Raw genomic sequence first — 23280 nt, 5'->3', positions numbered from 1 at the left:
CTGCTCCTGACTAGGGAAGCTTCCCTTTTCATTTGCAGAGCATTCTTGCTCTGAGCGTAGCTGTAAACAAGGCTATAAATCAGGCTGTTATCTTGGTCACATTTAGGCTTTATGGGCTTTATGGGCTCTCTGCACCCTCTCTCAGCTGCCTGGTTCCCACTCTTCCGTGGCTTGAATTTTCTTTACCAAGTGTGCCTGCCTGGAGGATCACTCGTAACTGTTTATAGCCTCGGCACCCAGCTCTACCAGGATTCTGCAATGCTTAGAGACAGTGTCCACTTCTGCTTCATACTGGGATCCCACTCGCAGCTCCATCAGTGCACCTCAGTTCATATACTCCAGGCCCTCAGCTGTGCAAATGCCAGAACCCCACACAAGCTGTCTGCCAGAGCACCTCTGTTCTTGCAGTCAGTAAACACTGCTGCTCCAGTACTGGGACCTCAGGCGCAGCTCCATCAGTGCACCTCCATTCACACGCTCCAAGCCCCCAGCCATGCCATTGCCAGGAACCCCAGGTACGCTGCCTGCCATAGCACCTCAGTTCTTGCAGTCAGTACACTCTGCTGCTCCAGTACTGGGACCTCAGGTGCAGCTCCATCAGTGCACCTCCGTTCACACGCTCCAAGCCCCCAGCCATGCCATTGCCAGGAACCCCAGGTACGCTGCCTGCCATAGCACCTCAGTTCTTGCAGTCAGTACACTCTGCTGCTCCAGTACTGGGACCTTAGGCGCAGCTCCATCTGTGCACCTCCGTTCACATGCTCCAAGCCCTCAGCCGTGCCAGTGCCAGGAACCCCATGCACACTGTCTGCAGAGCACCTCAGTTCTTGCAGTCGTTACGCTCTGCTGCTCCAGTAACTGGGACCTTGGGCACAGCTCCATCAGTGCACCTCTGTTCACATGCACCAAGCCCCCAGCTGAGCCAGTGCCAGGAACCCCAAGCACGCTGTCTGCCAGAGCCCCTCAGCTCTTGCAGTTGGTACACTCTGCTGCTCCAGTACTGGGACCTCAGGCGCACGGCCATCAGTGCACTTCAGTTCACACGCTCCAAGCCCACAGCCATGCCTGTGCCAGGTACCCCTCGTATGCTGTCTGCCAGAGCACCTCAGTTCTTGCAATTGGTACACTCTGCTGCTCCAGTACTGGGACTTCGGGCGCAGCACCATCAGTGCACCTCCATTCCCACGATCCAAGCCCTCAGACGTGCAATTGTCAGGATCCCCACGCACACTGTCTGCCAGAGCACCTCAGCTCTTGCAGTCGGTACACTCTGCTATTCCAGTACTGCGATCTTGGGCGCAGCTCCATCAGTGCACCTCAGTTCTACCCTGGTGAGGTCACTTCCTTTCCTATATTGGGACCCTCCTCACATACAGTTCCATTACAGCAGTCCAGTTCTAATATTCAATCCCAATGATAAGCCAGTACTGGACCCAAAAGAGCGAAACACAGCTCAGCCAGTGCATCTCAAGTCTAACATCCAATGCCACTATTGATGGGAACCACCATAGCTCCGCCAGAATCCATAAATTCTAACATTCAGTGCACATTTATTTTCAGTACTAAGGCTCACACATACTCCCTTCAGGACTCCTCACTTCTGTAGTTCAGAGGCAATGCCACTCTCATGCTGGGCCCCACTCGCAGCTTCACAAGGGCACCTCCAGGCTATCACCCGGTAACACTGGCACACCAATACTAAGTTCCACACATAGCTCCATTAACATACCTCACTTCTGATTGTGTGTGCTCATTACTATACCAGTACTGCAGCCCACATATAACTCTGTCAGTGGGCCTCAACCCCCACCTGCAGTGCCACAGCATGCCAATACCAGGAATTACATGGCGTTCCATTTCTCATTCCTCACCCGCTGCCTTTCTGTTATTCCAGCACTGGGCCGCGACACAGTTCTGTCTATATCCCTAATCCTGATCTGAAGCGCCCCAATATTGTTGAATTGGGGTTCACATAAATACTCTGCTAATGCACCTCCTGCTGTTCTGACGTGCCCTTGCTGCTCCATGCTCTGACTTCTTTCTGTTTGAGGACGTGGGGGAGACAATTAAATCTATTCTTACCTGCCAACTTTATTTGGGAGGGTCTATTTCACATATCTCACTCCGTTCTTTCTTTTACTCAGTTTACTCTCAATGTTTTCTTTCTCCCCCACTTTTCTCTTTCCAGCTCTTAAAATCCGCACGTTAACAGTTTTGCTCTTTCTTCAACTGTTTATTTCTACTCCTCTCCTTTTTTTATTTCCCTCTTCCTCTTGCAACCTCCTTTCAAATTTGCTAAAACATGGTTATTTATTTCATTGTTTCATTCCTCTATTTTTTCTTCATCAGCATTCATTCTTTCATTATATTTTTCTCTTCCCTTCATTCTTTCTTTGTCTTGTTAGGGTCAAGCGCGCAAGCGCTCTGGCCTGTTGTAATCTCTCTGTGGGTTTTTAACCACGCCCACTCTTGCTATTCATTCTTTGTTGTGCTTATCTTAAATGCTTCAATATTATTGGTGCATTTTGTTAAATGTCCCTGCTTTGTGTGCTGAGTTCCCTCCCAGGTGATTTTACTAAGTGAACATGTTTTTGGCCATCACACTACGTCACGCTTCCTCCTGTTACAGCGTGTGATGGCCCCTCCTCCGGTTTCGGTTTGCCTTTCATCCCAGTTGCGATCCTTTCTAGACATTCACGCAGGGAGCCAATTCCTCTCAGGTTCACGATCATGGCAGCCACGACACTTTGAATTTACTTGCTTCTGTATACTATTTTACTTTTCATTTTCAATTTGTGTGGCAAAGAAAAGTCCAGCTAGGAATTTACAACACTAATAGCTCTAACACAAGCAAACGCAAGAATGATTGCATTGCAAATGCTCGTTTGACTTGAAATGTAAATTATATTTCCAGGTATCTCTTACAGAGAAATAAAAGCAAACACAGCATAAGGCTGGTAGAGAAAGTGAGTGAAAAATTAAAACTGAGTCATTCTCTACCTGGTTTGTATGTGTGACTGATTACCTAATTTATGACTATGCGGGTGCAAACTGTTTGTGAAATGTATTCTACGTTGTTTTTTTCCATGCCTTGGTGTGGAGTGTGTGTGCTTATAAGTGCATGTGTGTGTATAAACAGTACACATGCTCAGTTATAACATATGCTAAACCTGTGTTGTCTATGTGTGAGTAAAATGTGCTCTGTCCTTGTTGTTTGTTAAGTCTCCTGATATCTAAATGCAGAGCAAATACGTTAGTGTGAAATGTTGGAAGTCTGTTGTAGAGTAAAATGGCGGGACCTCCTATAATCCAGAAATTGATAGAATAATTGGAGTAATCCTCTTAATGTAGTCATCCACAGGGTACAGTAATCAGAGCAAGAAGACCAATCATAAGAAAACCCCTGTGTTACCACTTATATGACAAGGTATACAGGATAATCCCACTCAACAATTTAACGAAAAGTCAGTGATCAAAGTAACCGTGTCTGTAATCCAGTAAAAGCAACGTAACTTGAGAAATCTTCTGTCATACCCCAGTGCACCCTAAAGTAACCAGAGAAATTACATTATGGTTGAAGTGAAGAACAATCCAAAGTACAACAGGGTAAACAATAGATATTATGTTATTGCAATCTAGTAAAGATTATAGTACTCAGACTAATCAGAGTGCGATCCTGCTGTTATCTAAAGCACTGTATAGCAATCAAAGTAATCTTCTGTAATCCAGGAAAGGATAACATAAGTAGAGTAAACTCCTCCATATCTTAATGCAGAAAAATGCAGTCAGATTAGGATGTTGCAATCTAATGCAGGATAAATTAATTGGAACAATCTTTTGAAAATATAGAAAGAGTTATCGTTGTACTTTCCTGCAACCTGGAAAGGTAAGAAATCTGAGTAATCTCCTTGCATAAACTAACACAAAAAAGCAATCATAATTGTCTTCTGGGTTTAGTGAAGGACAAAGCAAATAGAGTAACCTCTTTTCTTGATATAATGTACGGTAAAATACTAGGAGCAACATGCCTTTGTGATCTGAATGCAGGGTAAAGCAATGATACCAACCTGTTTCTCTGTTCTAATGCAAATAATAGTTACAAAAGTAATCTCCAGGTATCTAATGCAGGGTAAACTACTCAGTGTACATACCTCCGGTAATGTTATGTATGATACAGCAATTACTGCAACTTCCCACTGCAACCTGATTCAGTGCAAAGCAGTTTCATTAATTTGCTTCACTCTTATTCAGGTAATGTAATCAAAGAGATCCCATTCTGTTATCCGGAAATTATAAGGTACTTGCGTAGTATCTTTCCGTTGTGTCATGCAGGATAAACCAATAAGAGCAACATGCTTCGGTACTGTATTACAGGGTGATATGATGTGGGTGAATTATTCACACTCCAGTTACGATAAAACAGAGTGAAGTGATAGCAGCAATTTTTTAATAGGTCGAATCATGCTATTTAATTCAGGGGGCGGGGGGTAACCTTCTGAAAGTGCATGTCCTGTACCTGTTTAGTGTGTGCCTTGTGTGGCAGTTGCATGCTTTGTACTTATTCAATATGTGTGTCTACCCCGTGTATGAAGGAAGCTTACTCCACAGATACGCGTGCTGTACCAATTCTGTGGATGATGGAAGCTGGCAGCCACCTTCTGGAGGGCCACTACTCATGCTCCCATAGTTTAGGGACCTTCATGGGGGCCAAAAATAAGGATCGCAAAGGAAACACTGTATTTCGCTTGGGTTGCCAAAAAACATTGAGAGAGTTCTGTAAGCTTGCACCAATGCTGCCAGTGCTGCAGCTGCTCTGTTTCTCTTGGTGAGGTTTCAGATAACCTCTGATTATACAAAAGCCAAAAGTATTATCTATTCGATATAGAGTTGATAGGATATAATTGTAGAAATTCCCTAATGGAAATATTTTCTGATGCCCAAATATGTCCTTAAATATTGAATTTTTTTGACGGTATAAAAATGTAATTCTTTCCCTGGCTAATAAATTTCCTGATGTTAACTTTCCGGAAATTAGTATTGATTTTTAACACTCTACATAAAATCTCAACCCTCGGGGCGTAGCTTGGTCAGTATAATTGAGGGTGTGTGCTTCAGATTTCCCAGCGATTTGCCTGGAACATCTTATAAAAACACACTATATGACAAGCAGGACAAGGAGGGCGGTCTTAAGGGGCAGTAGAAAGAGAGAGGAGTGTGGTGTTTTAGGGGTACCTAAAACTCAATATTTTCAAACTAATGAACATTTTAAGGCCTTCAAAACATAGATGAAAGAGAGAGTGTGTGTGTTTCTGTTAGTGTGAGGATGTAAATATCCCAGTCTAAATCTGACAGACACTTCACATCACCCGACTGTAGGCACTTGCATCCAACCATTTACTACAGAATACATTTTTTAGGAGGGTGTAACACCCCAAATACCCTCCTTGGCGCTTCACCCCTGGTATGTAAGCTCTTAAGATAGCTCAGTGGGCTAATGCATCTCCTGCAGTGTCGTGTTTAAAACCTGCTGATCACTGGCTCGAATGACGAAAACATTAGCTCATAAAAATAGCACCGCATCTCCTTCCAAGATTGATGAAATAAGTTCTATTGATTTGGCCTCGTTTATCGCCTGTGATGTACCGTATTACAGATCAGAAGGAAACCCCACTTCTAAGAAAACATGTTATTCAAATTGGAACAATCTGTTTTTTTTGTAGAATATACTTCTCTACTCTTGACAGTCTTACCATTAAAAGAGCAACTGAACGCCTGACACTCAGGCAGTAAACGCTGTGGTCGACGTGCCTACGAAGATAACGAAAAGCACACACTGAAACTAGCCCTCGCAACAAAAAAAAATCACCATCAATATCTGTGGGTAAAGAATGGGTCCCTCCTCCTTTCAACCCACCCCCAGTGGCAAGAGGATGTGCCAACCGATGATGTGAGACATTTTCAAAACAAACACATGCCGCTTTAAAACGAGAAACCAGTTGTCAGCAAGTTCACATGTTAGCTGCCATCTGATTCCTTCCGATCACAATGATGGAAAACCAATCCCAGGTGTATTGGGCCGATCAGACGACCACTTACGACCCTTATGAAGACACCACAGACTATGAGGACTCTGACATATGGGATTGCCAAGATGAAAAATTGCCCCATGGCAATATATACCTGCCGATCCTCTACTCAGTTTCCTTCTTTGTTGGTTTCCTTGGCAACATTTTTGTGATTGTCTTGATGGTCAGGAAACAAGGAACTAGGAGACTGGTGGACACCTTTGTGATCAACCTGGCGTTGGCTGATCTGGTCTTCGTCTGCACTCTGCCTTTGTGGTCTGTGACGGCAGCATTGGACAACCAGTGGCACTTTGGCAATGCCCTGTGCAAGATGAGTAGCTTTGTTATCATGGTCAACCGCTGCTCCAGTATCCTGTTCCTGGCTGGCATGAGTGTTGACCGCTATCTGGCAATTGTCAAGCTACTGGACTCACGATGTGTCCGTACGAGAAAGTGTGTGCTCACCACATGCGCTGCTGTCTGGGCCGTATCATTCCTGATGGGCATCCCTTCACTGATCTACAGGAAGGTTTGGACAGATAAAGATACCGGCAGCACCTACTGCATGGAGGACATGAAACCCGAGGCTAGTATCATTAAGTTGGTGTCACTTCTCTTCACCTTTGTGCTGCCCTTATTCACCATATTGTTCTGCTACTGCTCCATCTTGGTTCGCCTGAGCACCCACGTCTACCAGGGCAAGCGCACAAAGAACTCACTGAAGATCATCTTCACCATCATCGCTGCATTCATCTGCTCCTGGCTGCCCTTCAACCTCTTGAGTGCCATCTTCCTTTTCTCCAAGCTTGAGTGGACTGCCCTGTCCTGCTCCACCACCACAGCCTTGAAATGGTCCTTGACTGTCACAGCATGCTTTGCCTTCATGAACAGCTGCGTAAACCCAATCATTTACATCTTCCTAGATCGCTACTTCCGGTACCAGGTCTTGAAGAATACTTTTGCCTTTTTTCCAGGAGCAGCGTTTAAAGGCAGAAGGCCCAGCTTGGGATCCTCATTCTCCCTTCCAAATGACAGCTTCAGCATCTTTTCTAGCAAGAGTAAGTCAACTGGAATGTCAACATACTAGACTAGCATCCAAGCGCATGGGGATAGCCTGTCTTTAATAGATCATCATAAACAATATTGCACTGAGAGTGTGTCTTATATTATGGAGCATTGGTTTTAATATTTTTTTTTCTTGCACTGCTTGACCTGACCCAGAAAACCTCAGAGACATTCCAAGCAACTCTTAACTCCACTGTAGCAAGTCCTCTGCCAAAGCTTGTCCTCGTTGGAGGTCACTGTTATAGAAAAAAGCAGTGAAGCATAGGAAATATGATATGGCAGATGGGTAATTCCTGTCTGACATTAATTAGAAAGATAACATCTCAAAAGCTAAGAGCTTGGCAACCACTTCGAAGATCTCTCCAGACACATCTTGTTGTTTTTGCTGACAGCAAGTTATTGCTTTATTTTACTTTATGTTTAAACAATGTTGCCAACATTGCATGCCCAGACAATATGGCTGTAAGAAACACATCCTTTCTCCTAGAGACTCAGACAAATGTCAGTAGTGTAATGGTGGCAGGTGAAAGTTCTACTGACTCTGGTCAACATGCAGAGCACCTCTAAGAAAATGTAGATAGTACATCCTGATCATCAAAATGGCCGGTACCTGCAGTGGAAAGAGCTTCTTAGTGCCATCACCAGCTGATGATCCTGCTGTATTGTAAGCTGCTTCGGGGCATAATTGGTGGAAATATTTTTTCCACTGATCATGACTGCACACCACTTCCTGTTATCAGGACCTTTAAGGCACATCTCCGATAAAATTAGAAAAGGGTAGTAACATTACTACATTCCACGGCAATACTGAAGATATTTCTTAAAGGTGCAGATGGGAATGCAGCTGGTAACCCGATTACTGGGCATTTTTACAGCTTCGCACATTTGCTCCTTCATCTCTGGTAAATACAGGCAGGCAATTCCATGCTGTAGCTCACAGCTTATTGTTACAAGGAGAGTAAACTGAAAAAAGAACAGCGCATTAACCCAATTATCCCATTCTTGGACATCTGGTTTCGTGTAAACTATGGTAAAATAAGATTAACTATTCCAGGTCACAGTATTAATATTTGGGATAAATAGGGGGAAGGTGTCACCATTTTCGAGCGATTTATTAGCTATGTCAATCTTTTCTTTTATATTTAGTTCAGTGAGATATTGGGTAAATGTAGACATTTGAGAAGTTATGGAGTGTTTAAAATATGTATTTGTAGTTCAAGAAAATCGAGCCGATTTGGCGATATTGTTTGAGTTATGAGTTAATTTCAGTTTTTTTGTTGGCGTTTATTCTGGTAACAGTTTTGATGATTACCTCCTTTAAAAGCAATATTCACGTAAATGTTGATTGGTATGTAGAAATATTTTGGGTGACTGGATCTATTCTAGGGTGGATGTGGCCTTAAAACTCTCTACATACATATATATTTCAGGAAGATTTGAGGTGATGTCATATTAGAGACGTTTGAAGATACTTTTTTTAATTGTATGAATATTTCTACGATTACAGCCATTTTATGAAGCAGGGTGAAATCCCTCTTTTTATTTGTATTTGTAGATATCTGGATTATCTTTCGTCAGCTTTAAGAAGTTTTGGTTTAATTTCTGTATGTTTATCTATTAAATTTAATTTACATTCATGTCAAATGTATTTAAAACTAAAACATTGATTGCTGATTAATCACAAGGGAAACTTCCAGCTGAATGGTACTCGGTGAACAGTCAGCAAATGTATCTTGGTATAACCACTGCCACCTCCAAAAATCCTTGTGCACACCTTTTTGTTATATTTTTTAATTAATGCAACCAAGCAGCATTGATCCTAAAACAATGTTCTCGTGTGCCAAGCTTGACAAAGCACAGCATATCCTCAGTGTGGTGGGTTAGTATGTTAATGTGTATCTTTCCTTCTGCATCGGGCTTTTACCTAATTTGAAAGACAGTTAGGAAGAACAGCAGACATGAATCCATATTGTGAGAGTATGAGTTTATTAGTTCACGTGTTGATGTTTACCTGAGCATGTACGTGGGGATCCTCCTTTCAAAGCAGAACATTTTTCTGCATACATGACTTGACACGCACTGGTGGAGGTGTGTGTTTGTATTACATTGTTAGAGTAGAAAGCGTTTTCACCTCCCACACTGAGGTAGGATATCAAAACTGTGAGGTGATGCTGCATGTTTAATCAGAAGATACCACAAGCCACGATAAGTGTACGTTGACGGAGCTGTTAATGTTCACGGTCTCATCGTTGTGCACCTGTGCTCATGTGGGGCTCATGCTACTGCAGTGTTACTAAACCCTACACTGATGGGTCAAGCCCCCCCCGCGCTCGCCTGGCACGCCCCCCGCTGGTAGGTGAGGAGCTTCATGGTGGAGGGCGCAGGGCCATCCAATTGGTACGGGCTTGGCTAGTTCCCCCTTCCATGTAGGGTTCCCCAGCATCCTTTGCTTCTTCAAGAGACTTGCAGCTGGAATGAATAATCGACCACAAGTGGTCGTCAGACAGGGACAGTGAGGGCAGGGGATTTAAAAGGCTAAGTTGCCCCTACTTTGTCACCTGTGTCCCTCCAAGATGGTGATGTACATAGCGGTGAAATCCCACCCGCCCACTCCCAGGGTTGATTTGGGTCGGAAAAAACTAAAGAATGGTACTCAAATGCCAAGGTGCCCTTGAGTTTATTATCAAAACCCTGTCCCAGGGAGGTATGGGGCTAGTTAGAGGGGAACCGACTAGCAGGTGATCGAGGAATTCTAGCGCTGCCTCTGGTGCCCATGGTGTTTAGTTTCCCTGGTGATTGCCTTATAAAGATTGAAATTGTCATTCCTGGGAATGGTACCTTAATATTTAATAACATTTTTCGTGTAATCCATGTTGGCCTGGCTCTAAGGCCCTGCCTGCCCCAACGGAGATGTAAGCAGGAACTGTGTGTGCATTCAATTTTCATTGCTGATATCTGTCTCAAGATGTTAATGCTGTGCAATGATTATGCGATTTGTTATTGTGCCTGCAATATGCTCTTTAGAAGTAAACTTTGCAGCTTACATCCTAATGCAATTGAAGTGTCTGTGACTCTCATCATTGCACTAGTGAGTGCACTATGTGCAATATTGGGCTACGGGGTGGCATCACACTCCCGAGTCAGCAGAAATGTCTTTGTATCTGGCTTGAAGTACAGACCTAGATTGCGAGAGCTGTTCCGTTCTCCGAAAGTATGATAGGCTGTTGTCCCTAAGGGCCATCTCTTGACAACGAATGTCTCTCTTCTCTAATCTGGCTACAGCATCAGTCACTGTCAATAGGAATGAACCAACAAGCACCTCGCGCTCCTGCTACATTATGCCCTGTTTAGTATGAAGATTCAATAAAACCTCATTCACATTTTCGATCACACTTTACAGTGATATCCTGGCACTGATATTGTTATTATAGTTGCCTTACTCAAAAAAGTATTTTTTTGCGTTATATGGTTTTCTAACAACATTTATTTAATACTCAAGCATTTGTTATTTGAAATATGTTTTGCAAGGAAATGTTATTTTTTATTACACATGACACCAATAAAGCATTACAATTCTAACATCTGCATCTTCTGATTTTTTCAAAATAAGAAAAGTTAAAAAATATGAAATAAGCCAAATTGACTTTTGTGCACTGCTTTGCTGAAAGATTGCAATTTCCATTTCCATTCCTTTCTTGCACTTGTTATTACATACTAACGGGTAGTCTTGTTGCGTAGCCCTCCTCTTAATAGTTTTCTCATCCTGTGCATTTAGGGAATGCACCTGGGCGTTTCTTTTATCTCATTATCGTGGTCACACCTCCTTAAAATCAAACATGCTTTATGCGTATTTGCACTTTATTATGGACCTGGTCCATGGTTGCCAGTTTGGATATCGAGCACGCTCTGGGATGTAGCGGTCTAGTTTCTGCTCTGTCAGATAATGTGACTCCCATCTCAACACTATTTAAGCTTGCGCTCAGCGCTTCAGTGCATCGGGCACATTCAGAGGGCCCGGTAATGGAGCGCCCACCAGCTCCAGTACTCAGTCAGTGGCCAGACACTCTGCTCATGCTAGCTCGCGACAAGTCTATCAAAGTGAAACCTTGTTGGAATATTTTTGTTCTATTTATTTGAGACTTTGATAGCAATTCTCCACATGGTGGCGAGAATATATTCCATTCGGATCTGATGAAGAAAGTAGAATCCAATATACTACGTGGGAAGTTAGAAGCAAGCACAAATCAACCCAGCATAAACGCAGGATTTCTGAACGGCAGGTGAGTTTGAAAACTACTATTTGGTTAATGCTCTGAAGACTGACGTCTTCTTGTTCAGACAAACGTGATGGTCAAGTGACTACTATTGGTTGATTGAGAATCTGACACCTGCAAATCTTTAACTTTTCAGATGTGGTCATGAGCACAAAGAAGGGTTGCAATCATTTGCATAAACTCTTCAATATCTTGAACAGCTGTGAACAATACTTGGGTTGTGAAACTGTAGTGGTGTCTGTTAAAGGCATGAAAGGCAACCATATTGGTTGCATTTTATCATACTATTGCCCTTTATCATCATTGCATTACTTTTAATATTCTGATGATTTGGGAATTCGCGGCCAGACCATTTTCCCCCAAACAGATTATTGCTATCCATTTCAATATATGAAGTGATGACGTGGACAAAAAAACAGCACAGACTCTGCTTGTAGGTGAGAAATCCTGAAATCATGTAATGCAAATCTATGTCTAGCAGGATCGACTCATTTAGATGACCTCACTGTAAATTTAGTTTTTAGCTTCTCAAATTTCCCAAAAGTGTATCAGCTTTTACTGTGGACTGACCATTTTTTCAAACTCATTTTAAAAGTATTGAGAAAGTTACGACAAACTAGGATAACACATGAGTTTACCACTTAGGGCCATATTTAGATTTTGGTAGACAGGTTACACCATCACAACAGTGATGGATATCCCACCCGCCGAAATGTAAATCCCATAGGTAATGGGATTTATATTTTGGCAGATGTGATGTCCATTACTGCTGTGATTTCGGCGGACAGCTTACTCTGTCTCAACGGTGATGGATATCCCACCCTCTGAAATATAAATCCCATAGGTGGATGGGATAGACATCACTGTTGTGACAGAGTAACCCATCAGCCGAAATCTAAATCGGGCCTTTAGTTGGAAGCTGGGAATGGGATCTAGTTGCTCCAGAAGAGCAGGGCTGCACAGCCTTGATAATGTACAAGTGCTCCTGGGCAATACTACAGGTACAGCATAGTGAAGAAGTTGGAAACTTTCCAAAATGTTATCACTACTCCTTAAGATGATTCAGAACCTCACATCACCTTTTGAAATAAACCCTCATATGCCAACTGTAAATGTTATACTGCTAGTAAAAAATCAGAAAGGTATATTCTGAGAACTCCAGAAATAGCTTCGAGACAGAAAATTACCCCAGGTCCAAATTAACTTCTTAAAGCAGAGAAGAAAATTCAATTATACTTCTTCCTCTAAGCTGGGCATTTCGTGACTGCTTAGTGGTACTTATGTTCCCCTTGAAAATAGGCCCTATGGCAGGGCACCTAAATCATATCATTTCATTACCGTTTGGTGCACGTTTTCAAAGCAAATGCTCAATGCTTATTCAGCAGAGTACAAGAAAATACTCCTTTTTTTCTCTTCGGTTCGAAATGGTTTCAAAATTATATTCTTCTAATTTGAGTTTTTTTTAAATATTCCCAAAAATGTAATTGAATCGGAAATTAAAAAAATAGGAAATTGGTCTCACGTCATTTTGTAGGCATGCACATGTGCGGTGATGCATGTGCGCAGCAACAGAATCATATGACAGGCAACAGCCGACGTGTCATTGCACTTTTTTCCCTTTTTTGCCAATGCTATGGAATAAGACACATTAATTTATTTATTGTTTTTTACATACCTACACCTGAAATAAAGAATCCTCACATTATCTGTACTGATGACTGCCTCATAAGTGTGCACTGCACCGACCATCTACCATTTACTTACAGTTCTAGACATAACTATGTGGAATTAGCTTTGTCCAAGACAGTGCCTACATTGTTATTAACTGAGTCATCTATTTGTACTGTCAAATATCTGCCCGACGGATATACCTTCTGAAAACGTAATGGTACATGCAATTCAAATTATTTTTTCATTTGATTGAACCCATATAATCTGCTATCTATGTTGATTTTCTCAAATTAAATGCAGGATTTCTATCTCGTGAGAGCTATATTATCCCAAGTAACTACATAATTGCACTACAGGTAAGAAAAAGAGATCTTTATTTACAGGTAGTCTAAACATAGAAATATATGGATCACAATGATATATTGATAGATCCGTGGCAGTAAAATCAGTAAGCAAATGGTTAGAAAAAACCTACCCACCATTCCAGGAGCTCTACAGAAGCAGTAATAGAGGCAGGGAAATTGTCATAAGCAGCGAGGCGTCACAAGGACGGTGGCAGACGGTACCCGCTTTTTCACCTTGGAGCACCATTTAGTCTTGATAGAGATGTTCACTGATTTGCACCGGAAGGGAAATTGTTTTGGGGGTTAGCACTGTTGGTGGGTTTTTATGTCAGGAGGTGCTTCCCCATCATTTTCAATCACATTTTCAAGTGACTGTGCCCTGTATTATGGGCTCCATAATGATTGGAAGATGATTTCCCTAAATCCACTACCTCAGCCTTGTTACCAGACAGTCAATAGCAAATTAGTTCAAAATGCAAGATGCAATTATGATGGTTGTTTTCCTTCAACCACCATAGGCAATTTAGCATGTTAGTTATAGGATGTATACATATAGTTGGGTCTGGTTGAAGCCTGTAGCTCGGTCACTGTGTCAATTTAATTTAGGATATGAGGGTTGGGGGGACATGTGTGATGTATGGTGATGGTACGATGCTGTGTGGAGAGGCAAATTCCAGCTAAGAAAGTGTAATCTGTGTGTGTCCTGCTTTGTTTTGCAAAAACAGGCTCTATTAACATAAACAACTTATATAAGTAAATAATTATAGGGAAGACTTTATGTAACTGGATACAGGTTGTCTCAAGCTACCAGTCAGTTCTGTGACATCGCAGCGTGTGATATGACACCATTATAATGTAGCAGATTCAACCTGATTTAGCACAATTGCAGGTCATTTCTGTAATTCTAGAGATATGTTATGTCCTATATCTCTTAAAAGGGTCTTCTTTTATTGAAACGCTATAGTGAATGCTTGACGAGAGATTCCATGTTGTGTCAGTTACTGTCAGCTGCTATCAGGAGTCCTGCCTAGAAAATATTTTTCCTGTTATACAAATGAACTTTATTCTCTTTCATTGTTAGACCTGTCAGCCTTAAAATAGTCTTCTCCTAAACATTTTGCCTCCCCTTCCCCATTCTGCGGAACATATTTTTGTTGGCCTTAGGACTCTGGGCGGGTGCTTTACCACAGCTTTACCACTGCAAATCAGTGCTAAAGTGCTTGTGCTCCATCCCTAAAACTTGTTAGGCTGGCTTATACCCAATTGGCATATTTAATTTACTTATTAGCTCCTTGTAAAGTGGTACTACATGTACCCAGGGCCTCTAAATTAAATGCTACTAGTTGGCCTGCAGCACTGATTGTGCCACCCACTTAAGTAGCCCATTAAGCCCGCGCCAGGCCTGCCATTGCAACCTGTGTTTGTGCAATTTTAATCTGCCATGTCAGCCTTGTAAACTAAGTAAATCTTTTGTCAATCCCAAACCTTCCTTGTAAATACATATAAGTTATCACTATGGTAGGCCCCCGACAGCCCCAAGGCCAGGATGCAGTGTAATTAAAAAGTTGGACATGTACTTTTATGTTTTACATGTACTGGTAATGAAAAACTCTTAACATCATTTTTCACAACTGCAAGGCCTATTTCTCCCATAGGATAACATTGGAGTTTCCTTATTATATTTCTTAAGTGTAATTTCCAAATGGGAAGTGATGGCCAGTACGTGTTTGGTGTCTTTGGATTTGAGGTGAAAAGCCCTATTTAGTGGTGAATTTGGGTTTTTGATCACAATTTTAAAAAATTCCACTTTTAGAAAGTTGGTATTTTTCTCTCCTTAGCTCTTTTGTGCCTATAGCCTGGCCTTGATGACATGACTGGGTGTAACTGATAGACCTTGTGAATTCCTCCCAGATAGCACACAATCAACGGATTAGGTTTGTCTGAGTGGGCCATGTGCTGGCCGGATGACGTGGAGCTTAGCACAACCCCATTTACACCAGAATAGTCACTTCTTTACCTTCACTTAAAGGGCCTAATTGCCCTGTATTGTCACTTGAGCAAGCTTGGAGCCAGGACAGGGAAGGCAGATAATGCCATGCTCTTTAAAGCCATAGTCTAGAAGCTTCTCCCACTTTCCTGAACCAGGGCACCAAGGGTATCAAAGAAGAATCTCAGACACCAACTCTTCAGTGCACTTCTGGACATGTGCATACTCTGCTGGGAAGAAGGACTGCTGTGCTGCTACAAGTACTGCCACTATGCTGGACTGCTGCTCTAAAGGGTATGCTTTTAAACCACAGAGGTTTATTTGTAAAACATGTTACTCAGGGAGTGGTGGTATATGCATTTGTGTGTGCTTGAATGCTGTGGAATGCATTTTCATGGAATGAGCGTTTATTATGACTGATTGTCCAACTGCTGCTGAGATGTGTATTTATGCATGCCTGTCTCTTAGAGTGTAATGTTCATGAGTGATTGTCCAAAAGCTCTGCGCATGTGTGGTCATTCTGGGTGTTTAATACTCAGAGAGTGATGCAAATGCAGGAGTGCATGAAGACTGCATGGCAGTGGTTTTGTGTGGCATGTTGTGAATGCAAGATGTGGTGCACTTATACAATTCTTCATGCACATAGAAATTTGGTATAAATGTTCAAGCTATCTGAAAAGCAAACTAGTATTCACATTAGAATACAGAAGTTAACATATTATGTACAGAAATTGAAGATGTGCTGTAAGCTGTCTACACTGAAGGCAACGAAAATAACATGTCTCCTTAGTGAACAGTAGCTGTGACATACTTTAGGTTCAGGCATTTGGTTAATCCATTAAAATTCTGCTTGAACTAGAATATACTCCATTGCACTTCAGGAAGGGCTTGACAGTGGATGCCTAAATCACTAAGATACTTTAACAAGACTGGATTTTCTCACCTTTAGGTCACACATTTATCTCTGCTAACATTGATCGGTTTTATCAGGATTGAAACGTGATTACATGCTCTGCATAAGGCACATTGACCAGTGAGTTCATTTTCCAGTTTTGGAGTCTCACATACTTGACTAGTAGAAACAGGCCCTCACTACGAGTGGCCCAGTGTTTGTTGTGATATTATTCACACTCGATAGATATATTGAGTGCGATCATTATCACGGATTAGTAGCCCGGTATTTACTGGGAGTTTTTCATCTTTAATTTAGGCCACGTTTAACCTGGCAAAGTTTCACAAAGGTTGCAATCTTTATACCGCCCAGCAATTACCAGAGGTGGTAAGCATCGCAACATTTATAATTGAAATTCCTGCACAGACTCGTTCAGGAAGAAATTAAGCCTACCTACTTGTTCAAACGCAGCCAGTTGCTCCTCCTCCCTCGCTTACTAGGAGACACTACAATATTATTTTATTTTTTCCACTTTTTTCCCCTACAACTTCTGGAACGAGGATAGAATTACATATTTGTAAGATGGCACGCACTCACCTGATCCTTAACAAAGTACACTTGTGCATTTGTTTTTGGTTTGTGGTGTCTCACACAGGAAGTGCTACACCAAAAATCACAATAGTAGAATAAGACATGCATTTTTGCAATTATCTGCCCAGCTACCCATAAATATATCCTCATTAACACTCTTGAAAAATCCCCAAGCTTGCATGCCATAGGCTGGTGAAAGGTGTTGGCTAAGCTCTGAATATAAATAAATAAATATTAATACTATGTAACTAACTGGGGCACGGAACCAAGAAGTAAGAATTTGAAGAATAAAAAGAATGTTCACATTCTCAACGTTTTCTAAAAGAAATATATAACGAATGTCGATTTTTCAATTTTCAGGTACTGCACTCCTGTGCACCGGAAGTTGCGCGGGGATCTCAGTTTACCAGGCCACTTGTAATGCGGGCCAAACCCGGTGGGATATAGCCATTTAGATAGCTCAATGGCAAGCCGAGTCATTCTGTGTTCATCTCGCGGGTCACAGGTTTAAATTCTGGATCTTCACACTTCTAGGGTTGATAAAAAGCAGCCACCGATCAGTCAATGTATTGTGTGTGAAACTAGGCGCTACAAAGATTCACAACTTTCCCCGTGTGCCGTTCTTGCGGTCCATATGTGCCTTGCAATAAATGTAGTGACTCTACCGACAGCCCTTGGCAGACCACCAGCCCTTCCTCTGCCAGAGCTCAGTCTTCGCCCCTGGGGACGGAATGTGGAAGTGGTTCAGTGCGTGGCTGGCAGGGAGGCTGGGCCCTGGACTTGGGGGTGGCAATTGGTTCACCAGTCGACTGAAAAATGTTCCCTCTTTAGGAGCTAAGCGTAAATATTCCTTATCAAATGTGTTATTGCGAATAACTAAGGGCGTATTGGGTATTACATTTATACGTTAAATGAACTACTTGTTGGTTTGCTCATTTCAGCCACAATCTGCTAATCTGCTAATTTCAGACACAAATCTTTTTCGCGAAAACTTTGAAACTCTATCTGCATCCTGAATCTCCTTTAGTCTCTGCTCCCTCGTTCACGGATTGCACACCCTGTGCTATGTTTTGTACACTCTCGGTTATGCTTGGGGGTATGGCATTCTGATTGTTCGTGCAACAAGTGCAGTGGCACCGGGGACCAGCAAATGTGAGGAACACACTAAAGCCAATTAATGGCTGTTTTCCACTACCCAGCTGAGGTAGGTGCCCAGTCCCCGTGCTTGCAATAGGACTTAAGACACCATAACTACGCTACGTGCACTACGGTAGCAGAACTCAAAAGTAGAATAATACCATTTCCCCCTATTACCTAGAATGAAAAGGATACAGGAATGCAAACCAATACAAACCTAAACGTCTGCATCAATAACAATGTTTATCAACTAACTTCCTCTAGATTAAAATTTGCATACAAATAATCGGTATATCAACTGTAATAATGGTGTATAATATACAACTAACCACAGCACCAGCAGCTAACATTATAAACTATCTGTAGGTTCCATGGAGTAGCACGCCACCCATCCGCAAATCCATTCAGTGTCTCATCAGGGGCAGTAAGCGCTATATAAATTTACGACACAATAAACACAATATATCATGCTAGACACCCCCTTGTGGTCATACTGATAGGCTGCTCTTTTCAGCCTTAGTCACCCACTTCACCGCCCGCACTAACCAAGCAATTTTAGGTAAAAAGTTGTAATTCGCAAATGTATCAACTTTATTTTAGTACCTTGGTCAGTATTAGGCCCAGTCCGACTGTCCTTAACAGGGTGTTGGTGGCAAGGAAGCTTTTATCATACAGTAGAGTTGTTTTCAGACAACTTGTGGTTTTTTCTGTTTCTTTGTTTCACATTTGCTGACTTACCCTCCATGAGGCGAGCATCTGCAGGCAGGGCTTCATCAAAGTGGTCATGACCCACATCCTTCCTGCAGCTAGCAGACAGTTCATGAGGGCCCTATTCTGGTTTGCACAAGTGGTAGGATGGGCAACTAAATTTTGTAAGTTTGTGCCGCTTTTGTGTCAAAAAATGACGCAAATGCGGCACGTAATGTGCGACTTTAGAAGGATGAATGGTGTAGTCAACTGCACACCGATCACTGAGGCACGAAGTTCATTAACCTAACGAGCTTTCTTAAAAGCTTATTCTGAAATTATTAAAATATACCTTTTCCTCAACTGTATTGTGCACACAAATACCTGCATTACACGTGTGAATGTTCAGTACCATGCAATTTATAGGCTTCCCAGTTAGACAGTTGAGCAGTCATCCGGAATAATATTTTATTCTTAGAGTCACAACCCTCCAGGTATAAGTAGTTTTGCCTTTGTAGACACAAACCAAACATATCCAATTATTACATGGATCAATCTGTATTTCAGCCCTGCCTGCATCACTATCAGTGCTAGAAAGTAGAGGCATCCCATCTGATCCCAGTCCCAGCAGCTATTTTTGGGCCAAATCTAGAATCCGTCTGACCTAGCAAAACATGCTGTATTTGTCCTTGTGTCATTTTTCTACACTGGGGCATTATTCAGCAGCCCCCCTTATATTCCCCCACACTTTGGTGTCATTTTTCTACACTGGGGCATTATTCAGCAGCCCCCCTTTATATCCCACCACACTGTCTGCATTCCGTTTGGTGCAGCAACCTGTAGGTGATAAGAAGGGGCTTTCTTATTTTATTTAACATCCAGCTGTACCCAAAACAAAGGCCTCATTTCAAGGGCCTTTATCACTTCTTTTGTTCAAGAATCATTCTGGCAGGGAACCATCAGGCACCTAAAACCTAGACACAATGCAGTGGAGGAAAGACAGTGTCATAGCTTGTTATCACTTCACAGGTATTTAAGAGAAACTATTGGAGGCAGTTTTTTTATTATTGTTCAACTCCTTATGTTAGAGGCAGGCTTGTACTTTATCTGCCAGTATGAGTAATTACACAAATATTGTTTTTATTTCTTTCTCTTATAGGGCTACTCATTCCACTGTAAAGTGTCAGACAGGGCACAAGTCCTAAAAAAAGAAGTGGGGGGACTAACCAAGTAGCAGTGTGCAAATGGCATCTCGGCGCATGACCTTGCATGTAGCATCACAGGAAGGGACATCACAACCTCACAGAAAGTGATTTCACATGAAGTGACATCGGATCTTAAGATCTCACGCATATGTTTAGCAGGTCTAATATGAGTACATTTGAGGGCATTACAAAATTTAAGAAATGAAAGCTGACCAGTACTTAAGCCTGTGACTTGAGTTCCCTGTCTGAAAAAATTAACAGCCTAAATATGGATGGCGTTTGGTGTTTGATTAACTACAGTAGCCACTAAATTCTACAAGCTAGGCATACAACACCTGGTACCAAGAGCAAAGCACATTTCATACATTGCATTAAAATGCTAGAATCTGCAGTTGTGAATATCAGAACTGTAAAATGTATTAACCTACAAAACATACCACCATTATATATATACACTGACAATGTTAGCACTTTGACCATCGTAACAAAAATGCAAGTTGCACTCTGCATTTGGTATTCTGAGCCTGGCAAATCATATTCCCTAAGAAAGACATAGTTATAACTGGATATTCTGCATATATATCTTAATTCAGATATTGGAGACTGTGAGAAATTGAGTTATTGGATGGAGGGTGAGCCCTTCTCAAGCAACAGCCACATTCCTTGTCAGAGGTAGCTGCAGAAGTCACTAAAGCAACCTGTGCACAACCCTCTGGTAGCTTGGCACAACAAGCACTCAGGCTTAACCTAGAGGCAATGTGTAAAGTATGTATTCAACAGTAATAAAGTGAAAACACACTTACGGAACACCCCACACCAATTTAGAAAGATAGAACAAAATGTAATAAATAAAATGACACAAAACAACAAAAATTCGATTAGTAAAACCAGAGATATGCAATTAAAAACAAATCAGGTAATTACAGTGCCTAAAAGCAAAAAACACCACGTGTGGATATCTGGTTGTGTGGACCGGGTCAAAGTCACAAGTTCAGTCTGACTGCAAAGAAGCAGGGGCCAGACGCAGGGACCAGATTAGTTACACTGAAAAATGTACCCTCTAATTTGTTGGCCTACCCATGTCTATATGCAACAAATGCTGATGGGGTCGCGAGGGACAGCAGTCTAACGGTCAATTAAAAAAAAAAAAAACTCTGCCACAAAGAAATTGGCAACAAGGAGAAACATGACCATAATTGTGTACTCGCTTAACTGGTTGCAAAGGCCACATTTTAAAATATCTTATAGGGTTAGGACACATGCTGCACAGATCTTTGTGTACCCAGTAAATCTCAAGGAATAATAATGAGAAAAAACTAAGGTAATTAATGCATGTGCTGCAAATATCTGTGTTTCGTCTATTCACAGTTTTGACTCAAAGCAGCATAGAGGGCTAATATGTCTCTCGCAAAGCACATCATGTAATATGCAGATTAAAGATTTTTATTTTATGTAGATACGTAAGAGGGTTACTGCTTTTAACACATGGATCGTTTCATCACTTGCAGTTCAAAAACTGAAATCCTTCTAATCTAGTACAGTGAGAATTGAAGGTTGATGTGTGGCTCCTATACATTGTAACCCTCATTCAGGGCCACTGGAATTATGTGCTATTACAATTGCGACGTTTTCAGTATAATTATGAATTTGCTACTTTTTCCACATAACCCATCATTTGCTGCATAATCTGCAAATTTCACAAAAATATTTGTTTCTAACTCATACAGATTAAAAGTTACTAAAAGCACAATGACACATGTCACGCAGTGGAAGGTCCTTTGCAAAGGTTGCATATGTTGACTGGTCACCATTCTGTTGCTTATTTTTGTGTTTGGGTGTCAAAGTGGTACTAATGAGATGAAACCTTTGCCCAGATAATGTTAAGATGTGCAGAAATTCCAAAACAATGCGATAATACTAGCACAAGATGCACTGCATTAAACTGCATGATTTGCCTTTTCTTGCCACATCATTTTTTTTCTTGCCACATAATTTAGTCAACCCTGCCACACAATTTGGTCTGCCCCCAATAGTTCCAGCAGTCTTGTCATCATTGTATTATGAAACACATCCTCTATATTGATTTACACACTTGTATGATTTATTCATCATGTACAATGTTTGCATGTGATGTAAAGCACTATGTATGCCACCCTATTTTGGGAGGAGTAGCACTATAAAATATTTAAATTAAACAATTGTGGTATTTAAATTGTTATGCATCTAAATAGTCTTACATACCAATACATCTGACATTCCAGTGCATTCATATCTTTTTTTTAATTGACTGATCAAAGTCAACAGCTTGCTTGTAAATCCTAGTTTATCTTAAGTCCTTAGTGAGGCATAACAAGCTGTTTGCCTTTGTTTCCCGTCCATAGCTCTGTTATCTAGGTGATGGACTTGAGATAGCTCCCATTCATGATGAAGAAAAGGAGGGCGGATAACTTTTTAAATAAGGCCCAGCTGTGGTGAAAGTAAGAAAGCCCATGCGCCACCTGCATGTTGCTGCTTGGAAGGAAAGCAGACAACATGCAGGCACTGCTGAAAGTATCCTGGTATCAGAATATTACACAGTGACATATTCAGCATTTTACTTGGGGCCACCCTGTGAAAATAGTGGGGGTACACCATCCACCCGCGTGTACCCTCTACTTGTGCCCTCATATTAGAGCACTTTACATCACACATAGAGGCACAGTAGATCATAGTGTATAAATCAATGTTCAGGAAATGCTAAATAAGACAATGAGGGTTATAAGGTGTAGGAAACACATATCATTCAGACTTGCAGAAATTGTATGTTTAGAGTGAATGGTTGGAAGAAACACTAAGTCAGGATATAAAAACACAACACAGTAATTGTGATTGCCTTTATAAACAAGACTTTATTACATTCCAAAGGAACCCTTCTTTGCCAGTTCAGAATAAGAACTGATCGAGAAAAAACATAAGGATCTAAACCCATGCCCAAGGCCACTGGAATTATGCAATTGTGCTTTGCAGAGCTTGACTGTTCTACTTTCTGTTGCTTATTGCTATATTTATATTAATAATTTACTCACCCATAATTTGGTTCTTACATGCCACATAATTCCAGACACCCTGCCCATGACTTACACCTTGCATGCAGCTCCTTGATGCCCGTAAATAGATCACTGTGCTGTATTAGAAGGTTTGTAATTTATGAGCTGGAAGTAACAAGATAATCTCAGTGTCAACAGCAGTAGCCCACTTATCTTTCTAAATAAAATACAAAACTGTTTTTTACACAATGTGAAGTAATATTAATGATATTTTATGATTCAGAACTGTGACTGGAAAAAACACAGAAGTCTCCTAGACCTGTGCTAACCACTTGA

At 41.5% G+C, this 23280-nt stretch overlaps 1 protein-coding gene across 1 annotated transcript; it reads left to right on the top strand.

The window, feature by feature from the left end:
* Positions 1-6032: 6032 nt before the first annotated feature.
* GPR25 (G protein-coupled receptor 25) lies at positions 6033-7757 on the top strand. The gene has a single exon (XM_069242427.1). It carries the CDS (start codon positions 6046-6048, stop codon positions 7150-7152), a length of 1107 nt encoding a protein of 368 aa, XP_069098528.1. The 5' UTR covers positions 6033-6045; the 3' UTR covers positions 7153-7757.
* Positions 7758-23280: the final 15523 nt, after the last annotated feature.

The sequence above is a fragment of the Pleurodeles waltl genome, chromosome 6, assembly GCF_031143425.1.
Source record: "Pleurodeles waltl isolate 20211129_DDA chromosome 6, aPleWal1.hap1.20221129, whole genome shotgun sequence".
Classification (NCBI taxonomy): domain Eukaryota; kingdom Metazoa; phylum Chordata; class Amphibia; order Caudata; family Salamandridae; genus Pleurodeles; species Pleurodeles waltl.
This window is presented reverse-complemented; position numbering and strand designations above follow the sequence as displayed.

Excerpts from the sequence above, each read along its gene's own strand:
- GPR25 (XM_069242427.1), top strand. The coding sequence starts at position 6,046 with ATGATGGAAAACCAATCCCAGGTGTATTGGGCCGATCAGACGACCACT.